At 41.5% G+C, this 21,697-nt stretch overlaps 1 protein-coding gene and 1 pseudogene across 2 annotated transcripts in view; one reads left to right on the forward strand and one right to left on the reverse strand.

The window, feature by feature from the left end:
* Positions 1–19,696, reverse strand: part of LOC111159339 (RAB6A, member RAS oncogene family) — a 93,747-nt gene extending 74,051 nt beyond the window's left edge. Inside the window, exon 1 of the mRNA XM_022521736.1 lies at positions 19,168–19,696. Within this exon, the coding sequence (XP_022377444.1) occupies positions 19,168–19,237 (70 nt within the window). The 5' untranslated portion in view covers positions 19,238–19,696. The remainder of the gene's footprint in view (positions 1–19,167) is intronic.
* Positions 11,423–11,998, forward strand: LOC111159424 (annotated as a pseudogene). Its single transcript, XR_002641416.1, has one exon. The product of XR_002641416.1 is annotated as a 40S ribosomal protein S3 pseudogene (transcript).
* Positions 19,697–21,697: the final 2,001 nt, after the last annotated feature.

Below are 21,697 nucleotides of genomic sequence, written 5' to 3' on the forward strand. Positions count from 1 at the left end.
CAAAGAGAGATGGTGGGAGATATATTCAAGATAAGAATGGACAGATGGAGAAGAGCCATGTGGGTCATGTAAATCATTTAGAAAGATTTTAGACTTTTTGAAACCAAATAAAGGAAACATCACTTAAAATGAAGTCAGGCGGCCAGGAGGGGGAGCTCTTATACCATGCCATTCATTGCAGGCCTTTGCAGACCCAACAAGAAGAGACTTCTAGGGCATTTCCAACAAGAAGCAGCTTTCTTCAATACCACAGCAGGATAATGGAAGATTTTTTTGCCTGCCTGGCAATAGCAATAGCCCAGCCAATAAGAGATTGTCCAACTCAGCCAATGAAAAGCCACTCCACTTTCAACTCAAAATTCACTCCAACAGATTTTTTGTTTATAGCAGGCCTTCCAAACTCCTTCCCTATCTCTATAAAAGAATGTTCCCCTCCCCTTTGCTCTACAGACTTGCCTACGGTTTACCATGACTAGCTTGTCCTGAACTGCAATTCCTCTACAATTTCCAAATAAACCCATTTTGCTAATAAAATAACTGGCTGTTTTATTTTCAAAGTCAACATTACTTGGTGATCAGAAATAGGATCCAGAGAAGCCCCTAAAAACTCCAAGGCTGGTGAGCAAACAATTGCTGATACCCACAGAACCCAACGAATTCACTGCTTTCTCAATGACCCTAAAGTCTGAGGGTCTCTCCTGGATCTGAGCTCTGCTCTCCTTCCATTTAAGCTCTCTGGCATAAAAGCCTTTAAGTTTTTTCCTTCTTGATTTTTATGAAGGGATTACCTTAGTGGTTACTCTTTTCTATTTGTTTCATTTCTGTTTGCTGAAGCTTCATGGTAAGAAACTCATCCTGTTCAAAAGGGGGAAAATAAGGGATTCCAGTGTTCTATTTTTTTTTTTAAGATTTTATTTATTTATTTGACAGAGCTAGCGAGAGAGGAAACACAAGCAGGGGGAGTGGGAGAGGGAGAAGCATGCTCCCCACTCAGCAAGGAGCCCCTCCGCGGCTGGATCCCAGGACCCTGAGATCTTGACCATAGCCAAAGGCAGACACTCAAAGACTGAGCCACCCAGGCGCCCTCCCATGTTTTAGAACAGCTGTTAGGAAACAACGTTCCTGTTCCTCCTAGTTAAGATACCCAAAGACAACGGGACGCCTGGGTGGCTAGTCGTTAAGCGTATGTCTTCCGCTCCAGTCATGGTCCCAGGGTCCTGGGATGGAGCCCTGCATCAGGCTTCCTGCTCAGCGGGGAGCCTGCTTCACCCTTTCTACTCCCCCTGTTTGTGTTCCCTCTCTCACTGTGCCTCTCTGTCAAATAAATAAAAATCTTAAAAAAAAAAAAAAAAAAAAAAAAAAGATATCCAAAGAGAAGATAGATTCTACCTGGTCCTTGGACCAGCATCTTTTGCCTTTCTGGAAAAATGGGTAAACTCTTGGATAATTTGGAATTGTAATGGTCATTTGGGGGAAGCTCTGACTTAAATAAATCCATGTTAAGGGGCACTCTTAAAAATGCAGATCCCAGGGCGCCTGGGTGGCTCAGTGGATTAAAGCCTCTGCCTTGGGCTCAGGTCATGATCCCAGGGTCCTGGGATCGAGTCCCACATCAGGCTCTCTGCTCGCTAGGGAGCCTGCTTCCTTCTCTCTCTCTCTCATTCTGCCTGCCTCTCTGCCTACTTGTGATCTCTCTCTCTCTCTCTGTGCCTGTCAAATAAATAAATAAATAAATAAATAAATCTTTAAAAAAAAAATGCAGATCCCAAATCTCTCAGAGAAGAACTGTATCCTCCCCTTGGTATGCAGAAGCATCTAAAAGACATAATGACTTAAAAAACAGGTCTGAGGGACGCCTGGGTGGCTCAGTTGGTTGAGCGGCTGCCTTCGGCTCGGGTCATGATCCCAGCGTCCTGGGATCGAGTCCCACGTCGGGCTCCTTGCTCAGCGGGGAGCCTGCTTCTCCCTCTGCCTCTGCCTACCACTCTGTCTGCCTGTGCTCATGCTCTCTCTCTCTCTAACAAATAAATAAATAAAATCTTAAAAAAAAAAAAAAAAAACCAGGTCTGAAGGATCCTTACAGCATGCAAATAAAAATGTTTCATTAAGGGGCACCGGGGTGGCTCAATCGTTAAGTGTCTGACTTCGGCCTGGGATCGAGCCCACATCAGGCTCCCTGCTCAGCGGGAAGCCTGCTTCTCCCTCTCCCACTCCCCCTGCATCTACTCCCTTTCTCACTGTGTCTCTGTCAAATAAATAAATTAAATAAATAAAATCTTTAAAAAATTTTTTTCATTAAAAAAAAAAAAAATGCTTTGGTCACCTGAACAGGTTAACTTTGTCAGTCCATCTGCCAGAAGAAAAACAATTTAGATCCAACTATTCTTTTTAGTTTTGTACCTAAAAGAAGGGTAAGATTTTTTTTTAAGATTTTATTCATTTATTTATTTACTTGAGAAAGAGAGAGAGTGAGTGAGCGCACTGAGCATGGGCATGGGGAGGTGGGCAGGAAGCGCAGGGGAGGAGAGAGAAGGACAAGCTGACTCAGTCCTGAGTGCAGAGCTCTATGCAGAGCTCAATCCTCCGACCTGGAGATCATGATCCCAGTGAAAACCAAGAGTTGGGACACAACCAAATGTGCCACCCAGGTGCCCCAAGGCTAAGATCTTTTTTTAAAACAAAAGCTGTAAGATTTCTGTATCTGTATGTTTCTGTGTATCTATATATACACATGACACTTTTCTACCTCTGGATGGTATTGCCAAAATTCATTTGTAAAGAGCTCTACTTGATTGGCTTAAAGAAAAGTAAGTGCTTATAAAAATTTAGTAAACGAAACCAAATGTTTTTCAAGTTCACATGATCTGGGATAATCTTTGATAAATAAAATCTAGTTTAAGTTTGTTGGGGGTTCTTTGTTGGTTCTGGTTTTTTGGGTTTTTTTTTTTTTTTGACAAATTTGTTGGTTTAATTAAGACAGACATGTCTCAGAGTTATCAACATTGGATATAATACAAACACGCAACTTTTATTCCACTTGGGTTTATTAATTAAATAAGTTCATGACATCTCTGTAGTGAAACTTGATGGCTGACTTTGACTAATGCCCCATAAAGTTTCTGTAACCTATACCTAATTGTTGGTTATGAAATTATTCAGACAGACAAATGAAAATGGGCTAAGAGTTTTTAGGTAAAATAATTGTTTTATGGTATGTATGCTTTAAAAAAAAAAAGCAGCAGCTTTCCTTAATATTCCCTGGTAACTCAAAACTTTATAGAGTTTTGCCAAGTTAAATTAAATGATATAATTTCATTATATTACTAAGATCATTTTCTAAATATGATAAAATACTACAACATTAATTACTAAATACAGATTATCCATTTTGGCTTCTTATTATAGAGAAACTAAAGATATTTGGGTCTACTAGTAAACATGTTTTATGCCATGCTGAGAAAGCACATTTCTAGAAATTATAAAATGTATTATAAACTTGCCAGATTGCTTACATCTTAGTTTTCACTGAGAATTAAGGATTCTAAGAATTAGGAATTCCGATTAATATATGTAAAGCTACTAAAAACCAATAAAGATGAAAGAAAACAACTGTATATGAGAAGTATAAAGTGGTATACAATGCCCGTTTTCGGTAAAAGAAGGTATGAGGAACGGAAATGCACTGTGGTGAAGGAAACAAAAGTGATTCTGTACTAAAGAAAAGCTGGTTATTTTGGAAAGGCAAAGAATAAGGGACAAACTAAAATGGACACAGAAGTTATAGAAGGTTTTCAGGAAAGAAATCTTGGGAGAGGAATCATATGTATAATCAAGCTAAGATCAAGATGCATTTGTTTAAAAATAAATTTTAAAATTAGGGCACCTGGGTAGTTCAGTCAATCACTCAACTCTTGATCTCGGCTCAGGTCTTGATCTGAGGGTCAAGTTCAAGCCCTATGTTAGGTTGCATTTTTTTTTTTTTTAATGTAATATCAGAAGTATACTGGTACAAAACTGGAATGGCTTTGTTAAAAAAAAATTTTCTTAGACTATGGGTCTGTTCTTAATAAATTGTAAACAAAGTTTCTTTACTGTTATGTAATCTGCCTAGGAAACAAGAGATTCTGTGTTTTGTCTTTATCACATTGTTGATTACTTAGAAAAACCAAGTCTTCTCTACTCAAAAAGAACTAAAGCTTTTGTAGCTATATAACCTTCTATATTTGTCCTTTAAATATTTTTTTCACTGTGGCCAAGTAGATAATTAGTTTCATAATTTTCTCTGATCCTATTTAGCCAAGTGTCCAAATCTTTTCTTTTTTTTTTTTTTTAAATATTTTTTATTTTATTTATTTGACAGAGAGAGAGATCACAAGTAGGCAGAGAGGCAGGCAGAGAGAAGGGGGAAGCAGGATCCCTGCTGAGCAGAGAGCCTGATGTGGGGCTCGATCCCAGGACCCTGAGATCATGACCTGAGCCGAAGGCAGAGGCTTAAACCACTGAGCCACCCAGGCGCCCCGTGTCCAAATCTTTCAATATTCTTGACAAACTTCCCAAAATTTAAATTCTAAGTGAAGTTTTTTTGACCTTGAACTAACTGAGAATTTCCAGAGGGTCCTTGGAGTATCTCAAAAGATTTGTTCTCTCTCCTTATACAGAGAGCTGTTACACAAATTATTCAATATGTTATATTATGTAAGAAACATTGTCAAATAAGAATACTGAGCCTTCAAGGACTGGAAGAAAAAAATATTGTTAAAATGTCTATGCCACCTAGAACAATCTACACATTCAATACAATCCCTATCAAAATACCATCAGCTGGGCACCTGGGTGGCTCAGTGGGTTAAGCATCTGCCTTCAGCTCAGGTCATGATCTCAGGGTTCTGGGATCAAGCCCCACATCAGGCTCTCTGCTCAGTGGAGAGCCCGCTTACCCCCTCTCTCTGCCTGCCTCTCTGCCTACTTGTGATCTCTGTCTATCAAATAAATAAATAAAATCTTAAAAAAAAAATACCATCAACTTTTCTCACACAGCTGGAATAAATAAGCCTAAAATTTACATGCAACCAGAAAGAACCCAAAATAGCCAAAGGAATGTTGAAAAAGAAAATCAAAACTGATGTCATTACAATTCTGGACTTCAAGCTCTATTACAAAGCTGTAATCAAGACAGTATGGTACTGGCACAAAGACAAAAAGATCAATGGAACAGAATAGAGAACCCAGAAATGGACCCTCATCTCTATGGTCAACTAATCTTTGACAAAGCAGGAAAGAATATCCAATGGAAAAAAAGTCTCTTCAACAAATGGTGTTGAGAAAACTGGACAGCCACATGCAGAAAAATTGAACTAGACCATTTCCTTACACCATACACAAATACAGACTCAAAATGGATGAAAGACCTCAACTTAAGACAGGAATCCATCAAAATCCTAAAGGAGAACACAGGCAATAACCTCTGTGACTTCAGCCACAGCTACTTCTTGCTAGACACATCTCCAAAGGCAAGGGAAACAAAGGCAAAAATGAACTATTGGGACGTCATCAGGATAAAAAGCTTTTGTACAGCAGAAGAAACAGTCAACAAATCCAAAAGAAACAACTGACAGAATGGGAGAAGATATTTGGAAAAGTCTTATTAGATAAAGGGATAGTATCTAAAATCTATAAAGAACTTACAAACTCAACACCCAAAGAACAAATAATCCAGTCAAGAAATGGGCAGAAGACATGAACAGACATTTCTCCAAAGACATCCAAATGGCCAAAAGACACATGAAAAAATGCTCAACATCACATGGCATCAGGGAAATACAAATCAAAACCACAATGAGATACTACTTCACCCTGGTCAAAATGGCTAAAACTAACGAGTCAGGAAACAACAGATATTTGGTGAGGATGTGGAGAAAGGGGAACCCTCTTACACAGCTGGTGGAAATGCAAGCTGGTACAGCCACTCTGGAAAACAGACTTCACAGCACTCACCATAGCACATACCCTCCCCAATGTCCATACAACATTTTTTTTTAAAGATTTTATTTATTTATTTGATAGACAGAGATCACAAGTAGGCAGAGAGGCAGGCAGAGAGAGAGGGGGAAGCAGGCTCCCCGCTGAGCAGAGAGCCCGACTCAGGGCTCGATCCCAGAACTCTGGGATCGTGACCTGAGCTAAAGGCAGATGCTTAACCCACTGAGCCACCCAGGTGCCCAGCTGATGGTATTTTGATAGTGATTGTATTGAATGTGTAGATTGGTCTGGGATCATGACCTGAGCCTAACCCACTGAGCCACCCAGGTGCCCCCTGAAATAGCTTTTAAAGTAACATTTGAGGACTGGAGTCTGCCTTTGGCTCAGGTCATGATCCCAGGGTCCAGAGATTGAGTCTTGTATCTGGCTCCCAGCTCAGTGGGGAGCCTGCTTCTCCCTCTGCCTGCTGCTCCTCCTGCCTGTATGCTCTCTTTCTCTCTCTGACAAAAAAATAAAATCTTTAAAAATAAATAAAACAAAATGTACATCACAAAAATAACCAAATTTACTTGTTAATTGCATCTTTTTTTTGGGTACATGTATGTGAACTCTCATCAGATCTTTGTGGTCACTTTAAAGTCTTTCATCATTTACAATTATTGTTTTACGGGGCGCCTGGGTGGCTCAGTGGGTTAAAGCCTCTGCCTTTGACTCAGGTCATGATCCCAGGGTCCTGGAATCGAGCCCCTCATCGGGCTCTCTGCTCGGCAGGGAGCCTGCTTCCCCCTCCCTCTATCTCTGCCTACTTGTGATCTCTGTCAAATAAATAAATAAAATCTTAAAAAAAAAAAAAAACAATTATTGTTTTACTCTGATAGTTTACCAAAAAATGTCCATTCTCGAAGAGATTCACGAAAAAGAAATTTGATATATACTCTAGAATATAGGTTTTTGAAAACTTTAAGATCATAACACTGCACGGAGTGAGAATGCCTAAAACTCTAATGGAACACTGGGTGCTTTAATGTTGTTTCCAGATTTATCCCCTCCTCTTGTTTAAGTAATGTGTAACTTAGAGCAATCTTACATAGTGTGTCTTTCCAACAAAGACTGAAGCATTTATCTTTTTTCCCCTACTTGATCCCTCCAGAATTCCTAAGCTCTTATTAAATATTCTTGATTTTCATGACTATATACATATATTTCCTTAAGTTCAATGAGAATCTAATCTTCCTTGTAGCAGCCTGCCCTATGCACCTAGACCCTACCTCCTTTGATCCACAGCTGATAAAAGGGAATATACTTCAGTTTTGCAAAAACCTCATCAAATCCATAGAGAACAATTATACTTTGGTAGGACAATCTTTCTACAGTTCAGTCCTGGGTGACGAAAGCCTCATCAGATGTCAGATCTACAGCCTGGAGATTTCATCTTTTGGAAAAGACATCCCCAAAAAGACTCAACTCCATTGGAAAGGCCCTTACAGATACTGTTAACCAACCCTTGCACCATCTTGTGCCACCAAACTCCAAGGACTGATTCTTGGATTCATATATCACCTTTAAAGAAAGCACCAAAGCCTGACTGGACCTGCACACCAACTGGTGTCCTGAAAGACTTCCAAGAGTTGAAGCACATGACAGAGAAGGAGACAGCTTTTCCAAAATGACTGAACCAGGCCTATACACTTTTTTCTTGCTGCTGCTTCTTATTTCTCTCTCCCTTTTTTTTTGGAAAGACAATGATCTTATCCATATTCCTCAATCTACTACAAAAGGGGGGAACCTTTCTGACTGCTGGATCCCTCACCAAAAACTCTAATCTGTTCATAATGTCAGAGATTCCTTGGTCTTATCTGTAGGCAATTTTTCCAATGATCTGTTACCCTGCATTCAAGAGAAATACAAATGGGCTAACTCCTTTTTGCAAGACTTTTAGAAAAGACCCCTTTAGCATGGGACGGTAGCTCACAGAATGACATCCCAATTCTTCTAATCCCTGGCTTGAAAAAGGTCAATCTGGATATGCCAGCTAATGGATCTATCAACAACCATACTGTAGCTGGAGTCCTCTGCACTCCAACTGGTTTCATTTTGGCCTACAGTAGATGGCATTTCCCATGGGCATAAAAATGTTCAGATAGCTGCCAAACTGGAGATCAATTCTTTTTTTTTTTTTTTTAAAGATTTTATTTATTTATTTGACAGAGATCACAAGTAGGCAGAGAGGCAGACAGAGAGAGAGGAGGAAGCAGGCTCCCCGCTGAGCAGAGAGCCCAATGAGGGGCTCGATTCCAGGACCCTGGGATCATGACCTGAGTCGAAGGCAGAGGCTTTAACCCACTGAGCCACCCAGGCGCCCCTGGAGATCAATTCTTATTGGGACTTTTAACTGTCCCTGTCAACATCCATAATAAATCATAAACATGACACTGATTCACCCCATTAAACCTCCACAGTTACCTTAAAAAGGAACTTGCAGGAAGGACTATATGACTCCAGGTGTGCCTGCATATAAAGAGCTTTCTGCTTGGGCTAGAATAAGAGCCAAGGAATGCATCATCAGAAATCTCTAACTTTAGGACAGTCACAGGCAAAGCAACAGCAGTCCAACAATGATCCCTGAATCACTAGCTAAAGTAGCTCTGGATAATGACAGAGTCCCTGATCACCTGCTTGCTGAACAAGGAGGCATCTGTGCAATAGCAAATACCACCTGTTGCATATAGATAAATGTATCTGGAGAAGTAGAAATTCAATTACACAAGATCAGGAAACAAACCCATTGGTTACAAGAAATTTCACCTAATGACCCCTGGTCTTTTAACCTATTTAGCTGGTTACCTTCAGGTTTGGGCTCCTAGTTTTCAGAGAAAGATCTTAATGTAAAGGGGGAAAAAAATAACAGAAACCTCATTTAAAATAGAGTCAGAAGGCCAGAAAGGGGTGCTCTCATGCCCTACCAGTCACTGTAGCCCTTTGCAGATCCACCAAGAAGAGACTTACTTACCCTGCATTCCTAACAAGAAGCCTTCTTTACTACCCTAGAAGGATGAGGGAAGATTTCCTCCTTGCCTAGCAACACCCCAGCCAATAAAAGACCGTCACAACTCAGCCAACGCTATGAAATGCGTAAGCCTGATGATTCACAGACCTGTAGCCCTGGGGGAAATAACACATTGTATGTTAATTTTTTTTTAAAAGTCACTATGCTTCAAACACCCAGTTTATTCCAATGGACTTTGTTTATAACAGCCTCTCCCCATTTCCCTTCGTCTATAAAAGAGCATTTCTCTCATTTGTTCTGCAGACTTGCCTATGGTTCATGATGGCTTGCCTATCCCAATCTGCTATTCTGAATAAACCCATTTTGCTGGTTTATATATCAGTTTTACTGAAATAACTGGCTGTTTTATTTTCAAAGTTGACTTTATTCTAAAAGTGACCAAATAAACTTAAAAAGTAGGTTTGAGGGGCACCTGGGTGGCTCAGTGGATTAAGCCGCTGCCTTCGGCTCAGGTCATGATCTCAGGGTCCTGGGATCGAGTCCCACATCGGGCTCTCTGCTCAGCGGAGTGCCTGCTTCCCTCTCTCTCTCTCTGCCTGTCTCTCCGTCTACTTGTGATCTCTCTCTGTCTGTCAAATAAATAAATAAAAATCTTTAAAAAAAAAAAAAAAGTAGGTTTGAGTTTTTTGAAAATTAAAATTTTTACTGTGATAAACTATACATGTCATAAAATTGGTCATTTATAAATGTACAATTCAGTGGAAATAAGTACATTCACAATGTTTTTAAGGAAGTTACTCTGATTTGCATTTTTATAAAGTTTATTCTGATAATGTAAAGGATGGACTGGAGGAAAGGTTCAAGAACAGAGATTGGAAGGTACAGAAAAATGTAAAAGATTTAAACCTAATTTACTGCTAGACTGTTAAGCAAGAAGAGAACAGAGATAATATCTGATTTATTAATAATTATGTCCCCCAGGACCTAGTTCCATGCCTGGCATACTATGACCATCTGTTAAATGGATAAAGGATATTTAAGGTTCTATGATTCTGAGAATGGAAGACTTGCATTCTCCATAGGATGTAACACCTTAATGATTAAAAACATTTTTTTGTAACATAGCATAAGGAGGCCTAACAATAAAGGGTAAAAAATGAATGCCAGGAATAAGATTAGAGATAGGAGAGTACAAATAGGACTATAAAATTAACCCATGCAGGAGATTTTGGACTTCATCTCAAAAGCCTATTAGGGTATCTGGGTATATGCAACCTCACAATGGCAGGATGGAATAACAGTACTATTAGGGTCTATTAGGGTATCTGGGTATATGCAACCTCACAATGGCAGGATGGGATAACAGTACTGCTTACTGTAAGTTAATTTAAAGTACCACGCAGTATTTGTCCTTTAGTGACTGGCTTATTTCACTCAGCATGTCATCAAGATCCAGGCATGTTGCATCATGTATCAGAATTTCCTTCCTTTTTAAGGCTGAATAATATTTCATTGTATGTATATAAAATATTTTATTTATCCATTCATCCATTCATGGTCACCTGGGTTGCTTCCAACTTTTGGCTAATATGAATGCTACTATGAACATGGTTACAAATTAGTTGGTTTTATTTTTCAAGATTTTATTTACTCATTTGACAGACAGAGATCACAAGTAGACAGAGAGGCAGGCAGAAAGAGAGGGGAAAGCAGGCTCCCTGCTGAGCAGAGGAGCCCAATGCAATGGATCCTAGGACCCTGAGATCATGACCTGAGCCAAAGGCAGAGGCTTAACTCACTGAGCCACCCAGGCACCCTGAATTGGTTTTAATTTTATAAAATGTATTTAAAAAAAAAAAAGAAAGCGGGGGCACCTGGTGGCTCAGTCAGTTAAGCATCTGTCTTTAGCTCAGGTCATGATCTCAGGGTTCTGGGATGGAGCTCCGCACTCTTCCCCTGCTTGTGCTCTCTCACTAGCTGTCTGTCAAATAAATAAATAAAATCTTAAAAAAAAAAAAAAATTCAAATTCAAAAAGAAAAGGAAAAAAGAACAGAAACAGAAAACCCTAAGCAATTCTAAACTTCTAAAAGTACTGGTTCTCAGAAAACTTAAATCATCCAAGTTAGAAGGTAAAAAGTAAATGGAAAGGTGGTAATTAATAAGTTCTATAAAGGTCAATTTTAAACTGACAATAGAGAAAGCTAAGAAAAAATCTGATTTGTGCTAGAGAACCCCCTAAATGGTTCAGGAATCACTCACACCAAGTATATCTAGAAATAAGGATAAAGGTGGTGATAAAAACCAAAGTCTGTTTAAAAGGTAGACTGACACCCTCTTACATTCCCTCCACGGTTCCACACAGTGGAACAGGTTCTTCTCCCACCTCAACAGAATAGACGATTATACTATGAAAATGGAACAGGAGAGAGCCCGAGGGCAGTGTAGAGCTTTATGCTGAAAAGGTGGCTACAAGAGGTCTGTGTGCTATTACCCAGGCAGAGTCTCTGCATTACAAACTCCTAGGAGGCCTTGCTGTGCGGAGGGCCTGCTATGGTGTGCTGCGGTTCATCATGGAGAGTGGGGCCAAAGGCTGTGAGGTCGTGGTATCTGGGAAACTCCGAGGACAGAGGGCTAAATCCATGAAGTTTGTGGATGGCCTGATGATTCATAGTGGGGACCCTGTTAACTACTACGTTGACATTGCTGTGCGCCATGTGCTGCTCAGACAGGGTGTGCTGGGCATCAAAGTGAAGATCATGCTTCCCTGGGACCCAAGTGGTAAGATTGGCCCTAAGAAGCCCCTGCCGGATCATGTGAGCATTGTGGAACCCAAAGATGAGATACTGCCCACCACCCCCATCTCCGAACAGAAGGGTAGGAAGCCAGAGCCTCCTGCTATGCCACAGCCAGTACCCACAGCGTAACAGGGCCTCTCCGGCAGCTGGATCTGGAGACTGGATTTCAATCCGTGAAGACCTTTAATAAAATCTTTGAGAAAGATAAAAAAAAAAAAAAGTCATTAGGCATCCAACTCTTGATTTCAGCTCAGGCATGATCTCAGAGTCACGGGATCGAGCTCCACGTTGTCTTTGGGATGAAGTCCAAACTCTTCTGCGTGGGTTAATTTTATTCAAAAAACAAACAAACAAAATGAATGGAAAAGCTGTTTTCATATGTACTAATAATATGAAAAAAACCCTAGGATATATATTAAGCAAAAAAAGGTGTGGAGTTAAAGTCTGATACATCTTATGTAAGAGAGAATAAGAAATTATATTCATATTTGCTTGCGTTTGCATAAAAAAATCCCAGAATATACACAAAAAACTATAACTACTAAAGGAGGAGGGGGTGGAGTGGAGAATGGAGTCACAGGAACAGGGGTGGTAGTAAGTTTTCTAAGTACACTTTTTATGTTTGTATTACCTATTAAAAATAAAGTTAGGGGGCGCCTGGGTGGCTCAGAGGGTTAAGCCTCTGCCTTCAGCTCAGGTCATGGTCTCAGGGTCCTGGGATCAAGCCCCGCATCAGGCTCTCTGCTTAGTGGGGAGCCTGCTTCTCCTCTCTCTCTGCCTGCCTCTCTGCCTACTTGTGATCTCTCTCTCTGTCAAATAAATAAATAAAATGTTAAAAATAAATAAATAAATAAAGTTAGAGGGCAGCAAGGTGGCTCAGTTGGTTAACCATCTGCCTTTAGCTCAGATCATGATCTCAGGGTCCTGTGATGGAGGCCCGTGGGCACCCTACGTGTGAGCACGCTCTCTCTCAAACAAATAAATAAAATCTTAAAGAAATGAGCACGCTCTCTCTCAAACAAATAAATAAAATCTTAAAGAAATAATAAGAATAAAGTTATATAAGAATAAATAAATAAATAAGAATAAAGTTATGTAAGAATAAATAAATGAGCCTGGGTGGCTCATTTTGTTTTGAGCACCCAACTCTTGATTTTACCTGAGGTCATGATCTCAGGATCAGGGGATGGAGACCTGAGACAGACTAACCACCTAGCTGGGAGTCAGTTTCTCTCACTGTCTGCCCCTCCGTGTGCCTGCATGCCCACTCGCGTGAGTGTGTGCATGCTCTCTCTCTCAAGTAAATCAATATTATCTCTTAAATAAACAAATACATAAAATTAGAGGGGGGAAAAGTGATCCAGTTTTAAAGCCCTAAAAGAAATGGATTAGGTGACTTCTCAAAGTCTCCTCCAACTCTGGAATGCTCTCCTTTCAAGAATTTCAGCTAAAAATCGAATAGTCATTTATAATGATTTATACTGCGTCTTCCCTAGAACTCCATGCTCTGGTCATTTCTTTACACCTTTTAACTCTATTTTTCTAAGCAACTGCACTTATCACACTATACTGTTTTAGGTATTCTATCTTTCTTTCCCTATAAAATGTAAATTTCTTAAGCTTATGCTCTACTAGATCACTTGACAGAATAGTAATTTTACATAAACATTTGTTAAACTAGGGATGCCTGGGTGGCTCAGTCAGTTAAGTATCTGCTTTCAGCTTAGGTCATGATCCCAGGGTTCCGGAATCCAGTCCCATGTCAGGCTCCTTGCTCAGTGAGGAGCCTCCTTATCCCTCTGCCTGCTGCTCCCCCTGCTTGTGCCCGCTCTCTCCCGATCTCTCTCTCTGTCTGACAAATAAAAAAAATCTAAGGGGAAAAAAAAGAGTAAATATTTTATTTTAAAAAATTTATTAGGGGCACCTGGGTGGCTCAGTGGGTTAAAGCCTCTGCCTTCGGCTCAGGTCATGATCCCGGGGTCCTCGGATCGAGCCCCGCATCGGGCTCTCTGCTCCGCAGGGAGCCTGCTTCACTCTCTCTCTGCCTGCCTCTCTACCTACTTGTGATCTCTCTGTCAAATAAATAAAATCTTTTAAAAAAAAAAATTTGTTTAACTAATTACCAAGAACTTCCCATGTACCAGGCACTCTTCTAAATGCTTCACATTTATTAACTAATTTAATCTTCAAAGTAACTCCACACAATAGTTCCTATTACCTTTATTTTATAAATAAGGAAACTGAAGCATAGAGAGGTCAAATAATTTGTCCAAAGTCAGTGGCCAGTGCTAAAATATAAAACCCAGACCATGTGCTCTTAATCACTAGCTCTATTGTTTAGTTTTAAGGCTCCAAAACTAGGTATGGAAAACATTCTTCTTGATTGCCCTAACTTGTAATATGAAACTCCATAGTACAAAAGGCTTAATATCATCTAACAACAGTTCTTAAAGCGTGGCCCACAGACTGCCGGGATTCCCAGGACCCTTTAGTGGGGGGTCCACTACCCTTTGGGAGTCAAATCATTTTCATTACATTTAGATGTTATTTGGTTTTTTCACTCTCATTCTCTCATGAGTAAATAGTGGAGCTTCCCAGAATCTATACCATGTGTTATTACAGTAGACTGAATGCAGAAGGATCTATGAGAATCCGGATGTCTTCTGGTAAGTCAAAGACATTAAAGAGATTTGTAGGGACGCCTGGGTGGCTCAGTCAGTTAAGTGTCTGCCTTCAGCTCAGGTCATGGACCCGGGGCCCTAGGATGGAGCCCCACATGGGACTCTCTGGTCAGCGGGAGCCTGCTTCTCCCTCTCCCTGCTATTCTCCCTTGCTTATCTCTCTCTCTGTCAAATAAAGAAATAAAATCTTAAAAAAAAGAAGAAAAAAAACTTAAAAAATAAGATTTGCAAATATGTAAAGCAATGCCACTCTCACTAAATCTTTGTTTGGAAAATGGTTCTTTCATATAATGGACTTAAAACTAATATTTTTGGGGCGCCTGGGTTGCTCAGTTGGTTAAGCAGATGCCTTCCGCTCATGATTCCAGGGTCCTGGGATCAAGCCCCACATCAGGCTCCCTGCTCAGCAGAGAGCCTGCTTCTCTTTCTCCCGCTGCCTGCCACTGGGCTTACTTGTGCTCTTTCTCTGTCAGATAAATAAATCTTTCCAAAAAATTAAATAAAAACTAATATTTTTTAATGAATTAAATATATTTTTTAAAGATTTTATCTATTTGACAGACACAGGGAGAGAGAAGGAACACAAGCAGGGGGAGTGGGAGAAGCAGGCTTCCCGCTAAGCAGGGAGCCCAACGCTGGGTTTGATCCCAGGATCCCAGGATCCCAGGATCATGACCTAAGCTGAAGGCAGAGGCTTAACAACTAAGCCACCCAGGCACCACTGAATTAAGTATTTTTAAATGTTGTTCACTTTCAATACAGTAAATATTGATATAAACCATATAAACAGTGTTCTTTAGGGGCCTCAACAATTTGTAAAAGCATAACAGGTAACAGGATCTTGAGAAGAAAAAGTTTAAGATCACTGATCTAACCAATCTAAACTGTTCAGTACTCTTGGTCTCTGATGGTAAGACACATTTTCCCTACCTACCATATTTTAATTCAAAAGAACTGATGTAAGAAGGGTAACATAAAGTGAAACACTAAGCAGTAGGAGGCCAGGTATGTGCTTCTACCTGAGATTATGCTTTCTAATTTGTAACCCTATTTTGTAACATTTGTTTGTAGCAATACCTTTTACTATAAAACATGAATGGCAACCCTAAAGTGCCTCTGCATTTTACCAGAGCAGCCAGAAATCAAAAAAGATTTCTCAAGGAAACCTCAGATTTAAACTGTGTACTTCCACATCCCTTTATTAAATCGGGTATACTACTGAAATATAGAGACCCTAAGAGTTTGTAAAAAGACTGCCAACACTGATGTTGGCATTAACTCAGCCTGAAGCTTCATATGCTGGAACAATTCATCTTTGTTTACAGAAACAGAACCTTAATTTTTGATAAGCTAAATAGAAGTCTACTAAACCCCAAAGCAATTCCTTGAACACATCTTTAATGTCATTTGACATATTTTTAGGTGCTATGCTAATAGAAAATAATTTAACAGTCTCTTTAAACAAAACTAATTTTGCTCAACACAAAAGTGCAAAATCCTGGTCCTATTTTTTTTTTAAGGGAGAGAGCTATAAATTATTGGGTTCCCTGTCCCCTCCAGCATCTAGAGTACCCCTGCATACAATCAAATAATGTAGGTATAAAATGCTATTGCTAAACTATTAACAGCATAAGGTAAAAACATAGGTTCCACCATAGCAAAGACTAATACAGCTTTGGTTCCTAGTAGATTCAACCACCACTCATTTACCAAATATTTCTGAGTACCTACTATGAGCCTGGTATGCTAGGCACTGGGGAATATAATGAACAAAAAAATAAGTTTTAATCTTCATGGGACTTGCATTCTGTTGTGGGTAAGACACACACACACACACACACACACACACACACGCAACATTTATAAATGTGGTAAATGCTTTGCCACAGATTCGTTTTTGAAAGCTGAATTGTGGAATTCTAAAACCTAAAAATAAATAATTCATGAAGAGTTACATCAAGATGACATGGGTTCTACAGACCTTTACTAACGCATAAGGAAACTACAGACACTGCCCATGAAAACAAAGATCAATCTTTCATTGTCAAAGTTATCAAATGGCATTACTTGGCCTTAAAAGATAACTGACCTCACAGTTCCACAGAATTAAAAATCATGTAAACACAGTCCTTAAAAAACCATCTAAGAGGAGCCTAAAGAGACACAGCCAACTAAATGTAATGTGGTATCCTGAACTGAATGCTTAAAACAAACAAAAAAGATAAAAAGTAAGGAAATCTGAATAAACTATGGACTTTAGTTAATAATAACATATCAATATTGGCTCACTCATTATAACAAATGTAACATACAAGAATACTGAGGAATACTGGGGAAACTGGGTGGGGCTATGTGGGAACCCTCAGCACGATCTCAATTTTCTGTAAACCTAAAACCATTCTAAAAAAATAATGTCCAGGGGCGCCTGGGTGGCTCAATTGGTTAAGCGACTGCCTTCAGCTCAGGTCATGATCCTGGAGTCCCGGGATCGAGTCCCGCATCAGGCTCCCAGCTCCACGGGGAGTCTGCTTCTCCCTCTGACCTTCTCCTTGCTCATGCTCTCTCTCACTGTCTCTCACTTCTCTCAAATAAATAAATAAAATGTTTAAAAAAAAAAATAATGTCCATTAAAAAAAATCTAACATGACTTCAGGAACTATGTGTGTGTGCAGGGGGGATGCTGTCAAGACATAAAGTAAAAAATGAAAAGCCACCAAACTCTGCAATGTGAATTAGAAAATAATTACTTAAGGAATTCAAAGGAAACCTGCAGATACTGAAGTTATGATCACTACTCACAATCTTCCTATGACAGAGATTAATGGATTTTTTCATGCAAACTAAATAGCTCTGCATCACAACATAAGGCCAGCAATAACATCCCCAGAGTCCACAATAAGCACTTTAGATCCTATTTATCAATAATGACCAATACACTGTATTTTATGCATGGCACTGTCCTGAAATTGCTATAAAATACCTAGACTGGGATCACCCTCATGGATCTTACCAAGTTACTTCAAGAAACAAGCTTATACTTGCTTCAGGAAAATTTATAAGCAAAGAGGAAACTATATTTTTCCTTGGTAAGGAGGAAGGAGGTTAAGATTACATACTGAAAAGAGAAAAATGATTTTTCAGCTCCAACTGGAAGCAATTTTGCAACTAATGTTAACCTATTTTAATGTCATATATATTACTATAAACAGTTCAAAGTAGTAGGAAAAGCTCTGAACTTTTAAGTTATCTGCTTTCCAATCAAAAGAAATTGTCTTCTCTACAGCCTAACCTAAGGTACTTAGCTGTTAACTCAATGTCTGATGATGACTTGGGGGACTAACCTCCCAATGTCTGAATTTTAAAGACCATCATGAAATATGTGAGAAAAACAAAGGAGGACCATAATCTCTACACTGGCCAGTGCCAACTTTCATAATTCAGCATAAAATTGGAATCATCAGAAGTAATTTTAGAGAAAACCATCACAAAACTAGGATCTTGATATAATACAAAGTAAGCAACAGCAGAAGCCTGATCAGGTAAGATCATTCCACTCACCACATACTATGAAATATTAAGCAAAAAGGGTCATTTAGACGATACGGTATTACATACTGAAATCTAATTTAGATAAGTAGATGATGAATCTATTCTACTCTACTCCATTACTCTCTAGCCCAAAAGGAAATCCTACAAAACAAAGATGTTCGTTCTTCTCAGGCCTCTCACAGGAATCCTAAATATAAACTGGAAAACACTCAAAAGAAGTGGAATAATTAACATTTCTCCGGTAATTCCTGTTTGCACCACCATAAAGAGAAACAGACACTGCTTCATGTTGAAAGGAGAAAAAGGAGAGGTTAGATGTGAAAAATTCCAAGTAAAACGATCATGACATAGCATCCGGCAGAGACTGGGAAAGCATCAACAGTGCCAAAAGAATTGTCAGGGATCAAAGTCATGAGAAGAAAATGAGGTTTTCCAATAACGCGCAGCCTAACCCAAGAAGCAAAAATCACCACTGCCACCGCCACCCCTCTTCTTCCTCAACCACTCCATCCTTAAGTCGCCTCCAATTCAAACATGCACCCTCCATATCCCACACTAATTCCCCACCCAAGTGAAAACAATCCAAGAATTTCTACGACCCCCCCACTTCCCACCTCCCACCAGATCTGCACTTCCCAAGGCCAAGTCTCTAGGGAAAACAACGCCCTAATCCCCCCACCCTCCTTGTCCAAGGTTGAAGAGGGTCGGATCCCCGGAGTGGGGCTTCCCGGGGTGGGCCTTCATAGAGCTGACGAACTGGGATAAAAGCCAAGAATATGGGTGGGGCTCAAGGAAGGGGGCTACGGTTGATGAGGCGACGGGGACGGGAGAAAGAAAGGGATGGACAGCAGGCTGGGGCTGGGCCGGGTGAGGCCTGGGGCGGGGGGGGGGGGGGGCAGATCGACAGGAGAGGCCCGGGCTGCGGGGAAAGGAGGCACCGGAGCCGGGGACGGAAGGATCAAAATCTGACCGACGGATCAAGACGAAGAGGAGCTGGTGGCTAAGAGTGGCCGGCAAACACCAGGCAGCGCTGCGGGCTAGCACGGAGCGCGAACGCGAGGCAGGGAGACAGCCTTCGCCGACAGAAGGGCCGCACTGGGGGCGGTGCGGGGAAGCCGCGGCCAGCTGCCAGGAGTGGGGGAGCCGCACACTCACCGCTCTGCTCCCCCAGGAACACCAGCTTGAATTTCCTCAGCGGATTCCCGAAGTCTCCGCCCGCGGACATGATGGAGCCGGAGGAGCTGCCGCCGCCTCAGCCCAGAGACCTCTCGGACTGACGCTGCTCCAACCGGTTGACGAAAGAGGAGAGAGGAAGGACCGGCGCCGAGCTCTTTCGGACCCTTTAGGGCCCGGCTGCGGAGTAAGGCTGCAGGGCAGGACTCCTCCCCACAGACTGGCAGCGGTCGCCGCCGCCTCCCCGCAGAGTCGCCTCGCACCGAGCGAGGCCCGCGGCTGGGAAAGGAAGGATGGCGGTGTCGGAAGCAGCCAGGGGTGTGCTCGACGTTCCCAACACTAGCGCCGTTCCCTTCTCCGCACCCGGCACCGAAACTGGGGTGAGAGAAGCGGAGGGTGGCGGAACTGGAGCCGCAGACGCTACTGGGACCTCTCACGCGCAGCGCCTCAGCTCCCACAGCTGCCGCCGCCGCAGCCCAACCTGCCGAGTGCACGAGCCTCTGGCGCGGCGCGCAGCGAGCCCGGGCGCGAGCGTGCCGCCTCGCCGGCCGCCGGCGTACGTGCGTGCGTGCGCGTGCGCGCCACAAGCCCCCGCCTTCCTGGTTTAGCTTGTTCTCCCAGCTCCTCCAGCGCAGCAGAGACGAGGGCAGGTTAGGTTGCCAAGCGAGTCGGGAGACGCAAAGAGGAGGGCGGAACCCTGGGAAGTGATGTGGGTGGAATAAGGACCACTTACGTCACTTACGTGAGAACCAATCGGAGGAAGCCAAGGGCGGGCAGAGATGGCAGTGAGGTGGCGGCGCGAGAGCGCGCGCGGTCCTTGCGCGGTGGAAAGCGTCGCGCTGTGACTGCCATGAGAAGTGTGGCTAGTTTCAGCCTGAGGGGAATGGGGGGGAGGAGGCGGGGCTGGCACGTAGGTAGAATTGATCCCAGCGCTGTGAGGGTGTGGTCCGATAGCCCTAAGGTGTGTACTATATTCTTTTTTCCAGAGCCGTCAGGTCGGTCTCTCTTTCCTTAAGCCCGCCCTTCACCAGTGCACTAAGCCATCTACTCCATCTTTTTTCTTCTCGTAATTCCTTACACGATATTTTCCTAGGTACATTGTCCGCTGTTGTTCCCAGGAGTTTCATAACTACCAGAAGCAGAGCCTCTACATTTCTGCAGATGAGGAAATTGAAGCTCAAAGGAAGGAAATGACTTAGAAAATCCACAAAGCCATAAAGCGGAACCTAGGTTTTGTGTTGTCCCCCACTGAACCTCTGCAACCTCTTTATTGATAAACCCGTCTACTTTCCTAACCTGACCTGCCTTGGTCTGTTATCAGCCTTTGTTATTCTGATGTAGACAATTGTAGGTGACGCCCACCTTCCAAAGTGCTAGAAAAGGATTTAGACATCGTGTAAACCAAACCCTTCATTTCACAGATGGTGAAACCAAGGCCCATGTAGGAAAACAGCTACGCAAAAAGGTCAAAGTAGAGCCTGACTTTGAGCCCAAATGTGGGGGAAGGGATATTTTCAAGATCACCTTTTCATCCTAGAATGGTGCTTCTGAATATCTTATGGGTGGACCTCCCTTCAATAAGACATCTGAAGCACGTGCATTTTTCTGTGGAGAGGATCCATAACTTTCATCAGATTTTCAACCCAGTTTATGACCCAAAAAATGAAGGTAATGCCACAGCCAAGAAGAACCTAAGGAGACGTGGCAATTAAGTGTAATGTAGATATAACATGACAGCTCAACGTGGGTTTTAAGCTGATTGGTATTCTAAAAGAGAAAAGACTTTAGGCAAAAAGTTTTAAAAAAAAGAATATGGATTTTTAGTAATTACAGTGTGTATTGTTATTGGTTCATTAATTGTAGCAAATGTGTCATACATACTAACAATAATAAAGGTAACTGGGGAAGGAGAGGTTATATGGGGACTTTCTGTACTATCTGCTCAATTTTTCTGTAAATTTAAAACTTTAAAAAAAATACAGTATATTTTAAAAAGATAAAAGATTAAGAATCACCAAATTAGAGAATTCGGCATCTACACCTCACCATACTATGGGACAGCATCCAAAAAAGTAATCTCTGTCCTTGAGGAGGACACTTCAAAAAACTAGTATCAAAAAAAAGTAGGGGGTGACAACCTGGCTGTCTCAATTGGTAGAGCAGGTGACTCTTGATCTCGGGGTTGTGAATTCAAGGGCCATGTTGGGAGCAGAGATTACTTAAAAAAAAAAAAAGAAAAGAAAAGAAAAGAAAGAAATCTGTCAAAAATATTTCTGGGGGATGGGGTGCCTGGGTGGCTCAGTTGGTTAAGCAACTGCCTTCTGCTCAGGTCATGATCCTGGAGTCCCAGGATGGAGTCCTGTGTTGGGCTCCCTATTCAGCATGAGGTCTGCTTCTCCCTCTGACCCTCTTCCCTCTCATGCTCTCTCTCTCACTCTCATTCTGTCAAGTAAATAAATATTTAAAAAAAAAAAAAAAGAAATACTTCTGGGGTGTTTGGAGGGCTCAGTCA

Source organism: Enhydra lutris, unplaced genomic scaffold (genome assembly GCF_002288905.1).
Source record: "Enhydra lutris kenyoni isolate GAN:26980312 unplaced genomic scaffold, ASM228890v2 scaffoldscaffold68, whole genome shotgun sequence".
Taxonomy (NCBI): Eukaryota; Metazoa; Chordata; class Mammalia; order Carnivora; family Mustelidae; genus Enhydra; species Enhydra lutris.